This window comes from Dromaius novaehollandiae, chromosome Z (genome assembly GCF_036370855.1).
Source record: "Dromaius novaehollandiae isolate bDroNov1 chromosome Z, bDroNov1.hap1, whole genome shotgun sequence".
NCBI classification, from domain to species: domain Eukaryota; kingdom Metazoa; phylum Chordata; class Aves; order Casuariiformes; family Dromaiidae; genus Dromaius; species Dromaius novaehollandiae.
This window is the reverse complement of record NC_088132.1, coordinates 9517255-9539841: the sequence shown is the minus strand read 5'-3', so window position 1 is coordinate 9539841 and position 22587 is coordinate 9517255. Positions and strand designations below refer to the sequence as shown.

The window sequence follows — 22587 nt, the reverse complement described above, 5'->3', positions numbered from 1 at the left end:
CCTCTGTGATGCCAGAGGATCTTAAAGCGATGCACACAGCATGGCCAGATTCTGACCTGGCTTGCACCACTACCAGCTGTGGAGAGGTGCTACTCCTGGACAGGTCTCTCACAATGACTGCATCCTTTATGCCCCCCAAAAAGCTACAGTGGCCTGAGAAGGCATCAGCCAACAGGACCAGAGTGAAGGGCATTATTTCTGATCACATCTACATTTTAGAAAGGTACAATGCGATAACTGAAATGGCTTGGGAGAAGTTCAGCTGTCACTCATTAGAGATGCTGTCTCTCTCATGCATGCTAGTGGGGTGTGCTAAAGCCATGCCCACACTCAGAGCAGCATGTCTCCTGTGATGAGGTAGGACTTTGTTGCTCTGCTCTCTCTCTCCTTTTGCTCCTTGGGTTCTGATTTCATTTTTCTCTTAACTGCAGGTCACTTCATGGGCAACAACACAGTGATTGATGTTTTGAGGAGAGAAGGGTACGAGGTAGAACACACTCCAGCTGGACAAGCCATCAACAAGTAATGCATGCTTTTATTGTAGCTGAGCAGCCACTGGGAGGGTGGGTTTGTAAATGATCATGAAGAGATAGTAGCAGTTGGAGCTATACCTAACAATGAGCTGGGCTCCCTCTCTCCTCCCCAGTTGCTTTGCTCTTCCATGAGCCTGTTTGGACACTGGATTTTATTTGTTTTGGGGGGATCAAATAAAGGTTTTTTTTTCCCTGTAAGTTTTTAACTCTTTGATAGTCAAAGAGTATGCATGCTTGCTTCAGCAGATTTGGGTGCTGTCTCACACCATATGTGCTCCTAGGCTCCTTCTTCCTCCCTTCTAAGAGTTCAACTGCCTTGCCTTTTAACACTCTTCTTCCCCTGTACTGCTGTCTTTGATCCTTTCTGATTGCCTTCTCTCAGCCTGTAATCTGGCTGTCCAGAGTCCACTCAGCACACTTTGTTCTGAGCTGCTTTCTTTCCAGGCTGTCTCCATAACTGATCATTCTCACGTGTCCTACTCTCTTCTACATTTTTAAGTCAAGGCACTTGCCATTCTGGTTTGTCTTGCAGCTGTCCTTCAAGATATCCCCATGGTGCCCCTCTCTCTCTCACTGGATGCATTTATCCACATCTGTGGTTTCAATTACCAGAGAAATCCAAATAATCTCTTCCTTTGCACTCTGCCTAGAATTGCATCTCCTCTTGGCTCACGTCTTCCTGGACTTCTTGCCACCAGCTTAGGCTCTGCATTTCTTGTCTCCTCCTTTTTCAGGCTCTTGCCATTCATATGTTCTTGCATCTCTCAGATATCCCCACTCTTCCCTGTAGTCACTGGTAGAAGACCACAGTGGAAAAAAAAAAAGTTTGATCTCAATTATTGTAATGTTTCCCTTTTATCCTCTGTACTGAGCATGCTGGTCCTCACTGCTTACGCTTCTGTTTGTCTTCTCCTAGGTTTCTGATAACCAGGCTCTCAGATGGAAAGATGAGCTTTTGTTCTATGTGATTTGTGCTGGGGGCACAAAGCACAGCCTTGATCTGTGCCATGGGCTCCTTACAGATGTAATATAAAATAATAACAGATATTTTTCTCCTACTCTGGTTGCATGACCTTTCTCCTTGCACCATTTTTGTTGCCTTTTTCACACCATGAGATTCAAACCCTGCCAGGCTAGGCTTTTGCTGTGATTTCTGATATGTACTTAAATCATTAAGTCTGTATTTGCAGTCTGTGTCTAGCCAAGATTCATCCTCATGAGTACATCCTCTAACCCTGTTGTCACCAATGGGCAGGTAGCCTGATATAAAAAAGCCCTCTGTGCTTACCCACAAAACTTAATGATCCTGTAGCCTCTGAGTCACACCAGGCAGCCCAATGTAACAGTGTCCAAGGGAATAATTAAAAACTTGCCTGGACTGATGAGGTTTTTTTTTTCAGAACATTCGTAGCTGAGGCATTCCTTAAAACAACCATGGCAGCTTCATAAAACTTGAAAGAGAGCTCAGTATGTACTTGAGAATAAACACAAAGGCTGATGCTGCTCTGTGAAGCTGTAGCTCTAAGGAAATCAAGGGTAGACAGCTATGGAAAGGAGGGCTAGATCTTCACCCACCATTATTCTCAGGGTAAGTAGGCATCCCATTCCTCTGACCATGTCATGGGCGTTCAGTGTCCAGTCAGAGACTGTCGTGCCTTTGAAAGCCCTCAGTTTGGCACTGATTGCATCTCAGGCCTTTCGTTAGGACTACTAGACAGAAAGTCTTTTCTGCAGCCTTGATTTTAAAACTGACTGAGTGAATAAGCTCAAAAGAAGGTGGCACTTCAGTGTTTTATTTTGAGAAGAGGTGTTAACATTTCTGGATGATTTGGAAATGGGCTTAAAGATATGAAGAGTTTCAAGAAAAATGTGAATCCTGAAGGAGGAGGACACTTGAGGTGAAGGAGAGAACCATGGCAAGAGTACTTCAGAGTGCTGGGAGAAAAGTGATGGAGAGTTTCAGTTCTTGCTAGCTATCCTGGGCATGTCCTAGGAGCAATACCAGGGCAATCTGTGTGAATAAACCCAGTCCAGACCCAAGTGAATGTGGAACCATATCCACCTACTGTCCTAGGCACCAATGCTGCACAGAGTCCAATGGCCATGAAGTCATGCAGAAGACTATTTCACAGTGAGATGGGAAGAATGGCAAGTGGCTGAGCTGAGATGTAACACTAAAAGGGCTGCTCTGCCTATCAGGAAAGGTGGAAGATATTAGCTGAGGGGTCTAAAACAGGAGGAGGAGGAGGAAGTCTGCAGTTGCCTTCCTTCCTGCACTGTGCAGTAGCAGGACATTCTCCATCTTCCTCTGCTCTAGCTAAACAGAAAGTCCCTTCTGAGGTACATTGTAGAGCATCTGTGTGTAGAAACAGAACACCCATGCATGTTTTCCTGGGACAGACAAATGGCTGGGTACATGCACACAATTTCACCTGCAGATAGAGCTGCATGAGGTGGCCAGAGGAAGGGAATGAGTGCTCATAAAAGAGTGTGAAGGTAGGAGGGCTGCTGCTTTGTTTTTTAGCCAAAGCGAGGAAGGCAGAACGGATGCCCCAAACCCACAGCACAAAGGGCAGTTTATATATAGTGCCACAAGTTTAATCAGGTAACTAGTGTCTTATTTTGGGCTTTTAAATGTTGTTCTTGATTTTAGGATGTGTATATATATATATATTTACGTGTGTATATATATAGTAAAATATTCATCACATAATCATAGCTGTAATTAAGGCACTTCCTGGCTCCTCCCATCTTGGATGCTGTGCTGAAGGAGAGGGCACCAGTCCTGGAGAAGGAGGAAGCACTTTTGCATCTTTATGGCTTCTCTTATAGCTGCTCAAAGGGTCTCTGGCAGAATCATCAGCAGAAAGTGTTGAAAGAGGAAGTTATGTACATGAGCATTTTACTAGCATTAACAGTGCTCTAAGGCTGCATGTATCAGAACAAGTGGCTGGAAGTGCTGTTTTGAGTCTGTCCTGGCTGTGCTCACAGAGGGGCTGAGTTCTGGTATGGCACTGCTCTGTGTTTGGTAGGGGAGGCTGCAGGTAGCAGGGCACCCCTTAATCTAGAAGTGAGATGGTGCCCACTATGAGACTTTCACCAGTTAAGAAGAGACACAGTGAAGGGAAATCAAGGACAAGGGAACTATAACCAAAAGACTTCTATAGAGATCGTATCACATCCCTGGAGGCAACAGGGTGGGGATGAGTCTGTAAGAGGTAGTTAGAGGGTGGGTGGTGTGAGGATGGTGGGGAGGAGTTCTGAAAGGTCAGACCTTACATTCAGAGGTGATAAACTGACGGTGTGACAATCGCAAGGATTTTGAAAGGGACTAGCAGCCCAAAACCCCTTCTGTACCAGTCTTTGTCACAAAAAGCTCACCATGTGATCAATCTATGATTTTCCTTGTGGGAAATAAGATCAAATTCTCCTCTTTTTCCATCTCCTCCCATCCTCATGTTCCAGTCCACAACCTCCCCTTTCCCCTCTTAAATCCATCACAGAGGGTCTGCAATGCGCTAGCCTGAAAACTGCATCCATGCTGAACCATGTTTTCCTTCTGGGAACATTTCTATGCAGCCACAGGGCGGAAGGGAAACACACTCTGTAATTCTAGGAAGGTTTTGCATTGATGGAAGCAATGCTTTTTGCACAGTGCCTGTGCTCTTTTTTAAAAAAATCTTTCTCAGTTTCAACCCAAACCAGGCTCCAACCTAGTACTGCTAGAGAAAATTGGTGTCTGTAAAGTAACCTATGGATCACTTGGGTGTTTTAACTGTGCTCTGTGTCTTCATGGAATATTATTAAAAATCATCTTCTGTCAGATACTGAGGGAGACTTTGTTCAAGAGCCTCATGAAAAAGTGGAGAAGGCAAATCACATGATTTCAGACAGTGAGGAGGAGAAATGTGGGTTGGGAAAGCCAGGGCTGGACAGGAGAAAGTGTAGACTCTGTACCCTGTGTTTGAGTGTGAACGGGGAGATGTTGCTTGCTCAAAGTATGATGAAACAAAGCTTGAGTAATCAAAGTGGAGATGATTGTTCCTTCAATGTACTGCCTTTGGGCTAAACTGTGTGAGCACTGACCGGGCAGCCCGCTTTGGTGACCTGACTCAGTGGTCCCCTGGGCTTTCCAGACCTGTCTTGTGAGAGAGCTTGCACATGCACAAAGTCTCACTGCAGTATCTCACTTGCTGTAGCTGCTTTGAACTTCCAGATAATGTTGCCAGACTAAAACAGATGTCTATAAATACAGGATCTGTGCAGTCAGAAAGCTGGCTCCTCTACTCCCTCCTCACTTGCTATTAATTTGTGCAATTAATTCTTGCATTGTGGCAGAGCCTCAGCCTCCCCACACATGGACCTCCACATTTTTCTGACATAACTTTCTTTAAAGCCACCATTTTATGCTCCTTTATATGTCTCTACGTATCTGAATGGCAGGACAGAGTTATCTCCCTTTACAAATAAACATCAAGGCAATAAATGGTCACACTAGAAGTTAGTACCACAACAGTGTGTTGAACTCTGTTTCTCACATCTCAGACCTATCCCCTGACCTGATATTTTATAAAGACTATGCATGAATACTCTGTCCCACCTGGCTTCTTGAGAGAGAAAATATGAAGATAGTAAAAGTTGGCACTGCCACAGCTAGTCTGCTTCTGGTAGCCTGCAGACTAGATGACCCAAAGGGATGCTTAATGGTATACTGAGCCATTTCCTTTAAGGACAGTCATTTGCAAGATGCCTGTCTGTAGCCGTGACCCACAGTCTGTGGACCAGCTCATGACTTGCCCTCTCTGTCAGTTGGAGTTGTCGATCCCAACTGGTTCTCCAGCTGGTGCGCCTTAGTCTCCTCCACTAGAAATTAGTTGGCTCTGGGCAGGAATTGTCGGAAGGAATGATCTGGTATGAGTTCTGCAGCAGGTGAGACATAAGACTAGATGATCACAATTTGACCTTCTTTGACTTTGAGGGTTATTCCTTTCCGGTTTGCTTCTAGATATACAAAGTGTTTTTCTCCCCTTAACCAGCCTACATTCTTTTGTCAGTTTCAGATTCTCTCTTTTCCAAAGCTTTTTTTCCCTTAAAGAGAACGATTTTGACTAGACTATTGACTTTGGAAGAGGAGGTAGGAATACAAGGCAGAGGAGTAACAGTGCAGCATATATGTCAAGAAGAAGCACTTGTTTTATATGTAGTTTGATGTGTGATACCAAGATCCTGCCTCAAAGCCCATTCAAACATTGTCTGTGTTACTTTCTTCTTCCAGCGGGAAACCCCCCAAAACCTTGTCAGCCTTCTCATCGACCTCACCAGCGCACAGCACCTACGTAGTCTCCCAGGAGCTCCCCCTGCCATTGCATCCGCATAAGGAAGAGGAAGAGCTCCTGCCTCACCTGCTACTCCCTGACAGCATTGACTTGCTGGAGAAGGTGGAGAGGAAGTACAAAAAGAAGAAGAAGAAGAAGCAGCAGAAGAAGCAAAGACTACGACAGTTTAATGACCTCTGGGTTCGCATTGAAGAAAGGTAGCCATAGGCTGGGGAGGGAGGAGGGCTGGTAATGCAAACTGGGACTTTAACTTAGACTGATTAATCCACTATGCCAAACTCCTGCAGAGGCTGAGGGAATGCTGAGAGCAGGATTTGGCCTTATCTTCTCTATTCTACCTCCCTACTTGTTACTGAGCACTGACAGGTGCTTTTAATGGTGGAGTAGTTTCTTCCAGCATAGTTAGGTTTGTGGAAAATTAGGTATAATACAAGTGAAAGTTTTGTGTAGATCCTTTTCCAATTGGACTTGAGGGACTATGAGCATGTGGAAGCCCTCCTCATCAGAGAAGGGTGGGTCAAGTGGTGGATGATACAGTCCAAAGTCTTGGACCTTTAGTCAGGAGGTCCTGTATATGTGGAAACCCTTATAGCTGGCATATGTGCTCCTTGCATTTGGACAATATTTGTGTGGTATTTCCAGTCTCTATTCAGCCAGTGCTAAGGAGCATATAGGCCTTGTGGCATTACTGGAAATTTAGGAAGGGGGATAACAACCTATGTGTGATGGAGGTAACATAAAAAATGCTGTGTATGGGGGGAGAACCTACCCACTAGTTTTCACTCCCCAAAAAGATGACACTAACAAGAACTGCAGTCGCCTGCAAAAAGCCTACTTCTCCCTCATTAACTATACTTGGGCCTGTAGCTGAATGTGCACCTTTAAGTTTCCATCCTGTCACATAATGCATAGACCTGTTTCGGCTCTCTTTTGCACTTTGTGTCTCTGTTTATATCTCTGCCATATTCAGGATGAAAGCATTTTACTTTTGTACTGCTGTAAATAACCAAATAGGTAAGGATAATGGAGAATAGGGCCTGCAGTTCTTGAACTGAAGCCTCTAAATTCAGTTTATTTTTCCCCTCAGAAGTATATTTCTTCCTGGACCCCAAGGTATTGAGTATATCAGGATGCTCCTATGCTGTGCTGCATCACATCCCTGGGTCCCAGATGCTTTACTGCTTTGAATAATACATTGCTCAGATTGGCTGAGAGAGGGTGCAGCGGCTGTTTTTTCTGTTCCAAGCATTCAGCCACTCTCAGACTTTCTACACCAGACTCTTTTCCCTTTTTTCTGGAGGACTTTCATGACCTCTCTCTGTTCCTCCTTCCTACCGTGAGTGTGGGAGTGTAGGAGAGAGAGGGAGACAAATGCACATGGAGGTCTCCAGGAGGTTTCTGTATGCCCACCGAGAGGCCTATACACAATTCAAGAATCACTGATCTAAAGGATCAAAGAACACAAATCAAAAATTAAATATAAAGAAAGGATGCACTGATTACATCCAATTGTGTGTTTTACACTATCATTTCTTTTCCTTTAATGTAATTGATACCAACTGTTTGTGAATAGGTTGTTGGAACTTCTGTTGACAGTCAGTTTAGTTGAAATGCTACAGACTGATTTGGAGCCTTTGTAATCTTAAACTCCTGCCATACTTGCACACTGACATGTTTAGTTTTTCACATGCAGTTATTCCCATGAAGCTGGCGGGGGCGGGTGTCTGTGAGTGCCCTAACGTTAGGTATACATGCACTTTCAGCATCAATGCCTCCAATAAACATAGGGAAGATAGAAGCTGCTGTGACTAAACTGGAGGGACTCTTGGGGAACATACTGGAGCACAAATGCTGCAAGACCATCCTGAGATAAAAGCAAAGCTGAAAACTTCTGCTGGTGATGACAGTTTAATCAGCCAGGAGCAGCGAAGTCAGTAGCAAACTCCTTTCCTTCTCTTCTTTTGTAATGTTTTCTTTCTTCCCCTGCCAATGCAAGCCATCCTTTTCTAGGATGCTAGATCATAAATAAGCTGATGCTGGATCATAAATAAGTTTTAAGGGTGAGTCCTTAGAGATCATAAATGACTAGAGATGGATCTGTTGCATGACCAATTTTGGGAAAGACAGGTGTCAGTGATGTGTATTGTTTCCTCGGAGATTGCTCTGCCCTTTCTGGAGAGGAAAAGCTGTGAGTGTCTGAGTGGCAGCTGTCATCAAAGCACAGACTCCATCTCTGCTCTTGGGATTACTTCTTTGCAAAGCAGGGAGAATCAGTACTCTCTCCCCATCCCAGCATCCCATGTGTGTTAGCAGTCATCACCGCAGCTTGCTGCTTGTGCAGCCTGGGCTGTGCTGACAGCCCCATCTCGTGGTGCTGCGCCATATGGCCCCACGGAAATCCAGCTCCTCTGGGCTCAAGCACACATATGTGCCATGTGTGTCTTATCTGAGGTCTCAGCCCTTGTATATATGCATTCCTCTTGGTGCCCAGCTGTAGGTAAAGCTGTCAGGTTTGTTATGCTTGGGCCTGGGCCACTCATAACTTCACTCCTGTGAGCCCATAAACATGAAAGGTCCAGCTCGAATGATTTAATACAGTCTTGTAGTGGGTTGTGCTGAATTACTTTGGTCGGTGCTCCTGTATGTATCAGCTGTCAGCTGTATTTCTTTGTTGTGCTGCCGGCTGGCTTTTCTCCAGTTAATGTACAAACCTCCTACGGGTGTTTGGGGGTATGGAATGGTAAGTGTTTTTAAAAAAGATACTAATTGCCTCCAAATTCCCAAAGCACTTTTGCTTAATGCAGTTGGCCAAAATGAGGCAAGAGTGGTGCATAGCAGCTGGGGTGTGGGTGCAGGAGAAATGACTCTGCTTTTGTATTTGGCAGGTGGGATTGCTTTTAATTTTGTTGGAATTTGTCTTTGCCTCCACTTAACAGTGTTGGGCCCTGGGGTACATGCCACCCTTATGGCTGTGAGGTCAAGTGTGACTTCAACCCGTTGTCCAAAGAGAACAACACCTGTGTAGTACCTGACCTTTTTGAGTTTTGACATGCAGTGTTAGTGGCCTGAACCATACAAAATCATCTCCTCCATCACTTACCATAAGGAAAATTCAGCATCACGTAGGCTCTGAATCAGTTCTTGTTCATCGCTGCCTTAGAGTCCTCAGTGCTACCTGTGATACTCTGGGATGCTGTGACCTTTTTCCAGTGACTTTTCTTTCTTGGTCTCTAGGAAGCATTTCTGGTAGTGGATCTTCCTTTCCTGAAAACATATCATGCCTTTTGCATTTCCCGACTTGTGGAAGGGAACATAAAGTACAGCAGCAAGTTTGTTTCAAACTAAGATAAATGTACAAACAGAGGCCTGGCTGGAGAAGGTCAGCACGGCTGAAAGCGGGTGCCTCAGCCCTCTAGAGCTGTGCTCAGCAAGCATTGCTGCAGTGACCGTCTTCTGCTGCAAAGCCTGTTCTGTTCCTCTTTGGTATTTTCTGCTTAGCTGAAAGGCTGGCTGGAGGCAACTAGGAATATCATGGTCTTATAACCCCATTGCACCCACCTGATTAACCATGTGGGAGCAATGGGCAGGCTGACTGGGTAGATCTGAATTCAGGTCAGGAGTACAAGCAGTGTTGCAGTGTTGTCTCCACCCTCTGCAATATCTTCCCTGTTCCCCCTCAAAACTCTGTTTTACAGTTCTTCTGGGCTGGAGCCCTGCAAGGTGGGCTTCATCCCCATTGATGGCATGGGAGTGCTGCCCACACCTTTGAGGAAGGGAAGAGGCAGTCCTCTGCCATTAGGAGACGTAGTTTCTCAGTGAGCAGGGAGCCAGTATAAGAGACCATGCCACATTTCTCAGGAGACCACAAAACTTGCAGGGGGGCAGAGCCTGATTGCCTTCTGTCCTGTGTGTATCAGACAGTTCTTGGGTCACCTGGACTGACTTTCTTCTCTGCTTGCCTTGCAGTACTACTGACCCTCCTCCCCGGATCCGCATCATTAATGGCTACATCACGGTTGAACCCCAACCCTGGGGCCACGGACGCTTTAGTCACGCTCGCACAGACACCAGCAGCGCGCACCAGCTTTTGCAGTCTCTGATCCTCTCACTACTGACTTTGGCTTTGCATATGTTAAGGCTGCATTGAGACACAGGGGGAGTCAAGCTGCAGGGTTCTCAACTTAAAAAGCAAACAAGAAACTTGGGTGAAAAAAATAAAAATAGAAGACTCTGCAACTGGGACACCTCTTCTTTGGGGTGTTCTTAAACTGCCTCCTTTTCCTGAATCTGGATCATTAGCACTATTAACTGGTTTGACCTGCCCAATACAGGAGAAGATTTTTTAATGAAAGTGTTATTTATCCTTCTCTTGCAGAAGAATGATTTCATGTTATCCCATAATGCTTTTGGGAAATTTATAATGTCGCTATAACATAGCTATTGTTTAGTTGTGTGAGCCCAACTAAATTACATATTTTTTGCCTTCAGTGCCTTGTGTGAAGACTTACACACCACTAACTTGTTTATTAGAACATAATATTTTGGTCATAGGAGCACAGCTGGGAGAAAGGTTGGTATTTTATGTCTCTACTAGTAATGCTTCTAACTCTTGCCTTTTAGGGTTTCAGATTATGTATTAAGATTCACGACAACACCCACTACAGTAGAATAAAGCAGTACCAGCCTGTGGACAAAATGTTTCTGTTATCTGTTTAGTGGTGTGAGGTGGGTAGACCTGAACCTCCAAAGGCCAGACAAGCACAAATACGTAACTAAGAAAAATAATTGCCTGGGAAACTTCATAACCATATGTTGACTTTTATAGATTTGCTTCCCAAATAAGAAATTCTGAAGAGGTAATCTGAGAATCTCAGATGCAGAACATTCCCTCTTTCTATATCAAAAATACAGTGTATTTTATAGTGGATTTCACTTTTGGGCATTTGGGGTTTGTGTCACTTTTAGAGAAAAAAACCTTTCTTCTCTTCTGCACAATTAGGCAGCACTCCAGCAAACCCTTGCAAGCTTTCTGCTGCTTTCAATGGAAATTTCTCTTCACAGACTTCCCAGATTGTTTAAATCCTCCACTGTGTACTTAAAATAGCCAAGCTGTTGCCTATTGATTCCAGGAAGCTTGGAAGTGGAGATGCATGGTTTTCTGTCTGTACAGAGCATCCTCTTCCTATGATCACACTGATTCATTTTCTGAGTACCACATCCCTCCCTCCTTCTTGGAGGGTTTCCATAACATCAAAATGTCTTGTGAGTTTATTTGCTTCACCCCAGGACAGCTTGGAGCCAATGCTCTGGGCCTGGTACTGTGCAAATAGAGCAGTCACCTGCCCCAGTGAGCTAACAAATGATATGGTTTCCCCTCCTATGCATGGACAAGTGCTTCACTACTTTTCTTGCTGCTTATAAGAAGCCCCTCTTTCCTCACCCTTCTACTGCACACTGGAGGAGGAAAACCAAAGAGCTCTAGTTTTCCTAACAGACTTTTCATCTCTAGATCCCAAATTGGTTTACAGAACAGAAGACTTGACCTAAACAAAACCTCAGTATTCTGGGGAAAACAGAGAAAGGGGAGGTTGAGTACTGCAGTCTGCAGCAGTGCTGTGGGGAAACATATCTGGGCTGGGGCAGAAGACAGCACGATATCATTATGTATTCCCTCTTACAGTGAATATCACAAGACCTGAGGATTCTAAAAGCCTTCTGTATTCCTTAGCATTACACAGTAGCCAGGCTGCTGATGTGCTGCCTTCTGACTCTCTCTCTGCTTGATTTTCCACTGGTGCAAACTCTCACAGACCCAGTGGACCCGGAGCTATTTCTCTTAGCCTCAGTATGACTGGAGGAGGGGGCTGGATTAGATGGTTTAGTTTTCAAAGACGCACTGCAGGCATGACAAGCTGAGGAAATGTCTGCATATTTACCAGTGTATCTAAAGGGGCAAAAAAAGAACACCCACCAAAACACACATTGGAGTGCGTCCTGCCATCTGCTAGCCCAGGCATTGGCATTGCTTCTGCTTGCCCTGTGGCCTGACCTATAGAAATACATGATGAGGTGTGACATGGGTTCAGAGGGCTCCAGCAGCACTGGAAGAAGGGGCTGAGGCAGAAGAAAGGTTTCCTTAACGCCTGCTTTTCTGAGCCATCTACTCTGGCCAGGGTGCAATTGTTTTGGGCCAGCTTTTTAGAGTTCTAGCTTCCCTTTTCTTTCTGCATCACAGGACAAAGTCTGCTGCATAAAATAGACACAGGCTGACTTTTCTCTGTGTTCCTTTCTTCATGTTTGTTCCTGAGCTTTGCCTCTGTGAGGGAGGCTGAGTGGACTGGAGCAGCCACTGTTGTTTTTCTCTGATTGGAGTGAGGGAAGGGTATTTACAAAACATTCAGAAATATCAGGGACCTATACCAACAATATGGGTAACTCTTTTCTGGTGGCATCACTCATTCTGTAGCCTGTTTCCAAGTACCTGACTGAGTGGGGGAAACAGATGTACTTAAACTGATGGTTTTTTCACCTAAAGAGGCTGCATCCTGACAGTATGGATGCAAGATATTTTTGAGCATCACATGGCGTTGGCTTGATACCTGTGCACTAGGCTAGTGGTTCTTAACCCTGACATGTCTTCCTCCAGACTAGCCATTTTTGCCTGGCCATGGGACACTGAAGTCTTGAAATTGTGACCGGCATGGAGAGCAAAGCCTTGCTCCACCTCGTGTGATACTCAGCTGTTGACAATGATGGGTTTTCCAGAAGTTGGAACGACCCCAGGAGCAATCCAAATGGCCAAGGTCTGCTAAGGTACTGCCCTTCTCTGGCCGCACAGTGTTGGGAAAGCAAGTATCCCCACTATGTGCCCAGATTTCACCACCCTTCTATCTGTCCCTCCAAAGCAGCAGAGGTAGACTTGGTGGTTTTGCAGGTTCTCCTGAGGCTTGTGATGAGAAGACTTGATTGAGGAATCACTGTGAAGGTGCATCTTTCTTCAGTGCAGGGGCTGAAATCTCATTATCTCCAAAGCTAGGTCCATCCAGATTCAAGTGCTAGTTCACTGGTCTTTGTTATGTCTGAACATCCTGGTTCCCTTTTTCCATTCTCTTTCCTTTGTACTTAATAATTAGCCTGTGCACTTTGTTTTTTCCCTGCTTGCTTAAATTTTTTTTATAAAGCATCTCTCCAGTGTTCTCTGTCAACTGATCTGCTTGAGATGAATGGGACTGTTGCCATGAGTTCCTTGTGGTGCAGATTTCTGTTTTCTGTTGGGAGGTGATATTTGCAAAGTCACCAACAGAAATTAAAAACCCACTCACTTCAAAATGTGCTGGTTTGATAGCATAATTCCCTCTGGATTAAATGGCAACCTTGTGGAATATAGGGCCTCTCCCTTTGTTCTGGCTCTGAGGCAGTTAAAACCATTTTTGTTCAACAGTATATTATGATTTCTTGTGAATATCTGTTGCTTGACTAAGCTTGGATAATGAAGCACTGCGTCATGACAGGTATGCTTTTAATGGTTATAAAACTTCACATATATGTACATATCTAGGAAAAAAAGGCAGACAAATAACCTCTTTGGGAAAAGGACTTGCTCATAAATTCCTGTGTTTTCCTGGGCTGGTCAGAGTTTGCACTTTGTCTCCACTGGCTGATGAAATGGACAGACGTTAACAGACACCATTTATTTTGAACCTAGTTCACCTTCCAACAGCCACCTCCTGCAATTTCATGGGTTTTCCTTTCTGCTGGCTGTCGCTTTTCAGGCATTGAAGCTTTATTTTCTCATGTGATTTTTGGTTTGGTTAGCAACTGGGATTTCTTTTGGAGCATTCCAGGAGGCATGACTTCACACGATGTGCTTTCTCACAGGGTAATGTACTCTTTCTTCACACTGCTTTTCTGTGAACTGTGAATGCTCCTTAGTGAGCTGGAGATTCAGTGCAAGTTTACTTTCAAACCCTTTCAGAGTAGGATTTGAAAGATAAAATTAGCAAAAAAAACAAAAACAAAAACAAAAAACAAAGAATTTTTGCTCTTCAGCTGAAATGTTGTACAAATTCTTCTAAACAATAATGATGACAATATGATATGGGATGCATGAGCTGTCTAGACTACTCCACTCTAACCTCTGATGCTCCTTAAGGATCCTGCATGTTTTTGTTCTTTTAAAGGTGCACTAGCCCGACAGAATACAAAGTAGTACAGGAAACCTCGCTCAGTGATTCACATTTTGTCTTTTTTTTCCACTTTGAAGCTTTGCAAAGGGTTTGGCATTGTTCTTTTTTAACTATTAATATAGAAAAACTGAACTTCTTCAACAGATCTGAGGGAAAAGGTTCAGGAGCTACAGAAAGTGGATAAATAGAGATGAAGAAACCTAAGCTTTCTTCTTTCTTTTATACTCTGTGTTCCTCCTGGTGGAATTTCTTCCTTTTGTACCCTCTGCAACAGAGCTTCAGGGGAAATATAGTGCTCCTCAACTAGGAAGAAAAGGGCAGCACACTGAAAGACCAAAACATCACTTCAAGCACTGGGCTACTCTTATGACTTGTCTGTTCTCTTCCCTGTAGAGTTTAAGCTACAATTACTCCGCAAGTAAGATAGCATGCTGGTAGAATTCACTGAGTTTTGATGGCCCCTTTTGATCAGCTATTTAATACACTGTGACCTAGTCAGAGTGTGTAGCAATCCCACTGAAATCTCTCACTTTTAGATAACCAAGGAATATGCTATAGAAGATAAATTTCTCTAGTGGCCTGATTTCTGGAAAATCTGGACAAAACAAGTCATTTACCTTCATCTGGCTTTATCACAATAAAATATTTAAGCAATCAAAGTAAATAAAAGGAAAAGTGATCTTGTCAGATCTGTGGTGAAACTGATCACCATTTTCTGCCCTTCTACCCTGCCCCCTCCAGATGGCTAGCCTGAATGAAAGCATGTGAAGTTTATTCAGGTCAGGTCCAACCCTGAACTTAATTTAGAGTTTTTAAAGTTTTCAATATTACAATCCTTTTGTGGTGCAAGTTTGTCCTTATAAGAGGAGACTGTGTGTATAAGTAAAGGTTGGAAGAAGATTCTATAACAATATGATAACACTTCTGCTTGCAAGCAGGCTGCAGTTAGACTGAATGGGACAAATGGAATACAATGAGAAGCTTACAGTGCAGCTGGGTATTTTGTATGCATCAGGCTAATATAGCTGTCCAACATTTATATTCTGAAGATCTCTCAGGAGATACCTATGGTCTAGACAGAGAATTGAGGCTCCTACTTTTGGTCCCCTGAATCTTTCTGAGGTTAGATCTAGATATTCTGTGTGTCAGTAGATTTTCAGTAGAGTTCAGCAGTACCCTATTCAAGGGCCAGATTTTCCAGAGCTCAAGCAACCAGCTACTTCCTATTGGTGTCCAGGGAACTGCGCATCAAACAGTTCAGAAAACCTCCAGCCCATAAACACTGTCTGACTGTGGCTAAATGACCTTTGTTTATACAACTTGTATCTCAAATCACTTGATCCTTCAGGCCATGGAATTCATTAAGAGTTTACCCCACTCCCTGCACTGCAAGAAACCAAAGCACAGAATTTTAAAATTTCATTTTTATGTGTCTTGATATCATTTGTCTGCAGATGCATAAATAATTGAACAGCCAGGATGACAAATCCTTTGCTGTCACAGCTTTCTGTCTGATGTTTGTGACAAATGACTACAGGTGCTTTGTGCATTATTTTTCTTCTTTTATTTTAACACCCCTCCCTTCAACCCGCTACAAGTTTATGCAGCTGAAGACAAAACAGTATTATGCTTGTGCCTCCTGTCAGATGTTGCTGTTTGTGCATCATCTCTATTCTCTCAACAACACTTTTCCCCCTCTCCCCCACACCCTGAATTAGTGTGGGGAATTTTAGGCAGTTCCAGCAGAAAGTCAGAGGGCCTGCTTTCTGGATGTAGACACCTAGTGTGAGAACTGCACCCGGGCCCTGCATAAAATGAAGAGCAAAGCCAACACATTGTTTTCTGTTGGGTAGCTCTGGAGTTGAAATACTAGGTAAAACCTGTTTTCAGCTCCATCTCTGCTGGAGGGGATCTGAAGCCATAGCTCCTCCAAGTATATCCCAACACACAGTGCGAAGTTAGCAGAGGGGAAATAGTGCCTCTCCTGTTTAGGGGGCATGGAATAGATAAACATTCCTTAAGCAAAAGGTGAACATGTCTTCAGAGCCTTGTGCTTACCAGGGCTTGCTTGGGATTACTGTAACTCAGATTTATTGCCTTCCTGTAGTTACTTCTGTTTTGTGTGTTTGATAAGTCATTGGTTTCAACATGTAAACATTCGTGGAATATGCTTGAGGTTATCAAGTGGTGGCAGAATATCTAAGGTGGTATACACAACACTGATGGTCAGCTCTCTGAATGGTTCAAACCCTTCATTAGCATTCAGGCTTATGTAAACATGCCACAGTGCACATTAGGTATATCTATGCTGACTGAGGTTTGCCTGTTGTACATCTCAGTGCAGCACAGTGGGATGCAGAGATACTTGCTTGAGGCTGGTTTGATTAGTTGCTGGTGGAGCCATTCTCCTTGATGACTAAGAGCTCCTCCTGTGGAGTTGCCCCAGATGGCACAGACATACTCAAGGTGACAAGGCCACCATGATCCTACGACTAATGGGGAATCTGAGCTCTTAAAGTTCAAATGATAGCAGCTGCACTGGATGCTTCAGATCACAAAACCTATGGAGTGTTTAGCCCCTTCTCTTTCAGGCTAGAAAACAAAGCTTTGATGTTTTTTTAAAGACCTGCTTATTAGTGAGTAATCACTATAATCTTATCAACATTTGTGTATACTTCAGTGGGAGGAGCAGCGCCCTCTAAAGAAATGCTTGGACTCTTACGAAATCAGAGATTTTGATTATGTTAAAATGAGCACTAGAAAATCACATATGCCCCTGCTTCTTCAGGTGCACTGCGACAGATGTGCTGCTGTATGCATAGTCACACATTTTGCAATTATGTGCCAAGTCCTGCTGGTACATGGCTTTTGAAAACATCCCAGGTAATGCATTTTGTATGTCTGATTTCAGCACAATGGAATGTTTTAAATTAGTAGAAACTTGTTGCCCTGTCCCAGGGCTTGTTTGCAGATGAGACAATGCTCTAGGATGTTCTGTGGGTGGGCACCATGCCTCAGCCCCAAGTGGAAGGTTAGGTAGTATGTGGAGCTTTGTGCTGGACTTCTGCAGCACACTGGGTAATTATCTGTAGACAGCTTCAAGGATTTAAACTCGCATCTGAAGTAGATCAAAGTGATAATGGCTATTAAAAGATTTGGAGCAGAAATGCTACAAGGAACATGAATCTCAAATATCAGGCTCCTGCCCTGTTTGAGAGGTGACAAGATCTCTAATGTAATACAGCAGTTAGTTACACATCTATATTTAGCAGGCCACACAAAACATCCAGCTGTCATTGCGCTTTACCATTTCTAAACTCTTTTGCTACTGTGCAAACACCCTACACTGCTCAAAAGTACTTATTACCACTGCAAGGTAGGCAACATTCATGCAGGCTACTGTAAGACATACATGTACACAGGCTGTCTTCCCCATACATTAAGCTTATGCTACCTTACGCTGAAATGTCAACTTCTTAAATACAGTGCTGCATTTTCTGTTCAGGGCTGCAGTGTTGTATTTCTTCTTTAGCTATTGCTGCTCAGCAATACAGTTGTGCTGTTTATGACATTAGAATATAAACATGGTACTGCAGAGGAACCTGTTCTCCAGAAGCTTTTGGACCAGCATGACTACAGTGCAATTTCTTCATACAGATGGTGATATGAGAAAAAAATGAAGCTTTTGCCCCCAGAAATTACCAAAGCTGGAGGATCCATTAAGATTTTGTTAAAGAACCATGGGCTAGCACGAGAGACAATGCTTGATAAAATGGGAGAATTACTTGGATCTGCAGGAGTTTAAACAGAAAGTCAGTAATCCATTCAACTGAACTCACAGAATTATTTATTTATTGATTACTGTGGATGCAGTTGTCCATTATCTGGTTAGGAGTTAAAGGCTTAATCCTGGAGCTTTTTTAATTTGGTAAGATGCAGATTTCAGGAAAATCAGCTGTACTGATAATTCTGAAAATGTCATTTGTGGTTAGTCTACAAATTCAATACCTAGAAATGAAACGATCATAGATCAGCTTACACGTTCTCTGTCTCAACAGTTCAGTACCTAGATAGCGTGAACAAGAACAGTTAATTCAGAAACCTTTTAGGTGCACCACTGTGAACAAATACATGATAATTTTCCCATGAAATCAAGTGTCATGAAGAACTGCAGTATAGAGGTTGGTTTGCAGCCTGAAAAATGGTAGTACCTTTCCAAAATTTAATGGTGATCGGTTACAACATGCTGAATACTCTTCCAATATCCTATTCATTTTCTGAATCTTGCTAATCTATTTAGTCTCAGTGACTTCCTCTGGTAATCTGTTCAATATCTGACTTGGAATTTCCTACACTTTAATTTCATTAAAATGCTAATTTGTTCTGAAATTTCTTCATGCTTACAATTTGGGGATTGCAATTCTTGATATATTACTTCTTATTTTTAATTCCGATTAAGTGTGCTATAGAACCAGAGTTGCTGAAAGCTAACCTGTTTTTTTTAATGGAGAAAGCATAATGCATTAGAGGTCTCTGTAGCTCCTGTGCCTTGCTGCACATATCCTGCCAGGTGTCCATGGGGAATCTGTTACTTCATGACTCTGAGGATCTGAAAGAAACAGCATTCAATTCTGGCCAACTGGTGGAGTAGCACTGCTAAGGATCAAGGGTTTCAGTGAGTTAACAAGGTCAGACTTCAGACTGGTATATCAAGAGGTAGGTATGAATTTAGGGTGAAAAAGCTACTGACACCTACTGCACAGGACATTCTCTAAACAGAGAAAGATAGAAAGCCAAGTGATTTTTATTGGCAATTTGTGTGTGTGTCACAGCAACAGCAAAGTCCAGGGCTGGAAGTGTATCAAACTCAGACTTCAAAACTTGCTTTGCTGAAACCAAGTCCATGGTGCTTAAAATGAGAAACAAAACTGTATCTGTGTGTTCAGAAATGCAGCATGGAAGGTCAGATTGCAGACACTACTGTAAAGACAGCTAGCATGACACTGGAGGCTATTAGCTCATCTGATCCCCTGATGCAGCAGTAGTCACCAGTACCTTCCACTGAGCCAAACAAGCTGCTCAAATACGGTGTGATACAGAAAACAGATGACAGGATCTCAGGATCTCTATTTGTAGCTTACTCTCAGCTTGTAAGTCATCTACAGCTTGCCAGGATCGTGGCTGCCAGCTGACTCCCAAAGCAGGTACAGGGATAAGTTTCTCCAGGGAGAGGAGAGAGTCTCTGAACCTGCCAAAAAAGCTGAGGGATTTTTCCCCAGCACCTCACATAGCTATGGCTTGCCACTCATACGATTGCTGTTTTGGCCTGCAGGAATGGTATGAGCTGCATATGGGATACTTTTGTTGCAGGCTGGTATCTTTATATTATGCAGTTTGGGACCTGCTGGTCTCAGGCCATACCAACACATTTAGATGTCTGGTCAAAGAGCATCAGTTTAGTTCCTGCCTGTCGATCAACTTCCCCATCTGACCTCGGACTTGCCACATCACTATGAGCTTTCCTGGCAATCTCAGCTCTTGGCTGAACCTGGCCACAATCTCTGAGTCTGCCCTGCTTGCCTCAGTCTGATACTGTAGGATTGGGCCCTGCTATCCACCTTGACTCCTGACTCCCCTTTCTCTAGCAGTCCTTGATGCTCCCTGCTACTCTCATCCCATTTCCAGCATCCTAAAGAACATCCCTGGAGCATGTGGAAGATTCCCTATGGTCTCTTTTTTCCTTGCCGGAAGCTCCCAGCACACTCTGGGCAGGTTCTGATTTCTTATGTTCCTCCAACTTAATGAAGCCATCCATCCACTCCTATTTAGTAAAGGCCTTGTTCTTCAGGCAAGTAATTCCCCTCCTGTCTGTCAAGACTTAACTGAGCAGCCTCTTGTGGCTTCCTGAACTATATCCTCCCTGCTGGCCATCATCATAGGCTGACAATGGAAAAATGCAGCTGGCACTCTGAATGCCTCCAGCATGGACTTTCTGGAATTTGCAGTATGATGATGATAGGACCTTTGCCACTGATTTTAGCTAGTCCAGCATGGTGTTAACCATGTGGATAAGGCATCTGTTCATTTAGAACAGACATGTTTGGAGTGGAAACTGTTCCTTTAAACTGCATTCTCAGTAGCCATTCTCCAAACCTGATTGTTTCTGGTTACTAAGTCTAAACTGGATACCAAAAGAACTGATCATTAACTGCATTCAGGCATCCAGAAAAAGCAACAGCAATATATTCTGTATGCCTTTTGTAGTAATGCCTGACTCATCTCTGAGACATCACCTGGACATAGGGAAAGAGGACCAACTCTGATTGAAACTCTTTTGTAATCGATAATGAGTGAGTCAGATGTTAACCATCTAGACTCCAGAATATGCAGTACCTTTCAGTGAACACTAGATGTTGCTCATGTACCTTGCTTAAAGGCTTTAGGCCAGCCAACCCATATACAAGCTACTGCTATCTCATTCCTGAAATATTTTCGTCAGCAGTACAAACATAAAATCTTCTCTGGCTCACTTTATTTGGCAGTTATTTCTTCTTATTGTTCTCGTTGTTTTTCAGGCCCGGCTAGCCCCATCAGTGGTGATTTGGAGAGAAATTATTAACTGTCTTCCTAAGCTATTCACTTAGTTATTTGCTACATCAGCAGGAAACACTGCACTTCCAACTCAGCTGTGAATGCCAAGTTCCTACCAAGTCTTCAAAATGGCCTCACCATTTTCTAAACAATCCAGAATACCTTTGTGCTACCTCTGTTGTTCTGTTCTTTACATCTCCCTTCTGTTACTCCCCTGTCCTCTCTGGGACAAGAGAGCGGATGTAGTTAAAGCACTGAAATGGGAATTTGGAGAACTTCTCGTGGCTTGGGCATAGGTCATGAATTAGTTTGGGCGGGTAGTTTTGTTCTCTTAGTGCCTGGCCTTTGGGGATTTTTTTTGGAAGCCGTGCAGAGATGCTTCCTTCCTGCAAGGGGATGTTACATTCTTAAATATATGTCCAAGGGATTGAATAAGAATCATAAAAATCACATGAGAGGAAAGCAAACTTTAAGGCTAAAACCACTGGAGGCATCATCTACATTAAAAATGTTAAGTCCTTCTCAGTATGTTCTGCTCTCTACAGTGCTGTGTATTCAGGGGTGAGTAATGGCCAGGACACAATCTTGGCATCTGATTCCCTGGATTCTTGCCCAAACTGCAGCTGCTTTGTGAGGGAGACCTCAAAGCCCCTACCAATCTGCTAGTCACCCAGAGTGCTTTTATTATCAGTGCTTCAGAGAGAATGAAAGCACACGTGCACTGGGTCCCACTTCAACCATAAGATGGCATCAGGCTGGCTGCGTCCTCATCTCTATAGTTTAGGAGAGCCCATGATCTGCCCTCCTCTCCCCCTGTGGTAAGAGTCATTTCCACTCACAGCCCTACTGGCTTTCTTGAAGAGAAATCATTTTCTTCCCGATGAGCTGTGTATCCACTGTGTTTATTTTTGTTGCTGTTGTTGCTGTTCTGTTCAGAGAGATCTGGGATTTAAACCACTTACTTACCCAGTGAAATCATACCCTGCATCCCCAATCTCTGTGTCACGGATCATTTCAAGCACAGCCTGTCTGGATGGTAAGTGTGCATGCTGTCAGAAATGCTCTAGGCCTGAGTAAATGGCTATTTACAGGGAAAATGTATCTGCCCGGTGCACATCCTGTTCCTCCAATGCTACCAATGGAGAGAGAAACGAGGGGCTATCTTCCTGATCGGATACCTTCCCCTGCTGGTTTGAATTTCAGCCACCTACAGCCTGATGGGGTTTTGCCTTCCATTGGTGGTGGGGTTAAACACTCTCATGTCAAAGCAAAAGGCAAGGCCGCACCATATGGTTGCATTAATGCTATCTTCAGAGCAGTGCTGACAAGCCTACCCTCGCTACGCTGAAGCCTCTGAAGAGAAAAAGGTAAAATTTTTTTTCAGCTTTAAGTAAACCTTAAAATAAGGCTGGGCTTGAAAAATAACCTCCACAAATAATTTTGCCAAGTTGTTTTTTCTCGCATTAAGGCATTATTTTAATTCTTGGACTAAATATTGGCATTCTGACACACATGAGGGCTCTCCACAAGTAGGCTTCTACCTCTGTGTTTTTAGTCCTAGATGCTCACAGCTACACATCATCTAATTCATGGCTGGCAGGGGAAATTAGGCCCCTCCGTAACTGTGGAAATACAGGAGCCAGGCCCTACTCTGTTTTCCAAAATCTTTGGGCTTATTGGGCAGGTGCTTCAACTCTGCTTATTTCAGTGGCAGCTAATATTTACTGCTTAACTGGCCCACATACACAGACTCCTCTTCTTCTCGAAGTCTAACTTCAGACGGCCATTGCAAACGTTTTGGCCCAGCTCCTCCGTGCCTCGCTCACTCACTGCCGCCCGCCATTTCAGGCCGGCGGCGGGCGCCGCCCGCCATTTCGGGCGCCAACAGCACCTGCCCATGCCTTGGCACTCCCGCCTCGGCGCCTGCGGGGCGGGACTTGT

At 43.9% G+C, this 22587-nt stretch overlaps 1 protein-coding gene and 1 long non-coding RNA gene across 3 annotated transcripts in view; one reads left to right on the top strand and one right to left on the bottom strand.

Annotated features, from left to right (window-relative positions):
- The window catches only part of TRABD2A (TraB domain containing 2A), an 82354-nt gene extending 71800 nt beyond the window's left edge, over positions 1-10554 (top strand). For both annotated transcript variants that reach the window (XM_064501429.1, XM_026098160.2), the window contains 3 exons: positions 432-522; positions 5809-6066; positions 9836-10554. In XM_064501429.1, the coding sequence (XP_064357499.1) occupies positions 432-522; positions 5809-6066; positions 9836-10016 (530 nt within the window). In that variant the 3' untranslated portion in view covers positions 10017-10554. The remainder of the gene's footprint in view (positions 1-431; positions 523-5808; positions 6067-9835) is intronic.
- LOC135324680 (uncharacterized) overlaps positions 1-22587 on the bottom strand; it is a 32163-nt gene that overhangs the window by 8668 nt on the left and 908 nt on the right. The window contains exon 2 of the long non-coding RNA XR_010385977.1: positions 8970-9133. This is a non-coding gene — a long non-coding RNA (uncharacterized LOC135324680). The remainder of the gene's footprint in view (positions 1-8969; positions 9134-22587) is intronic.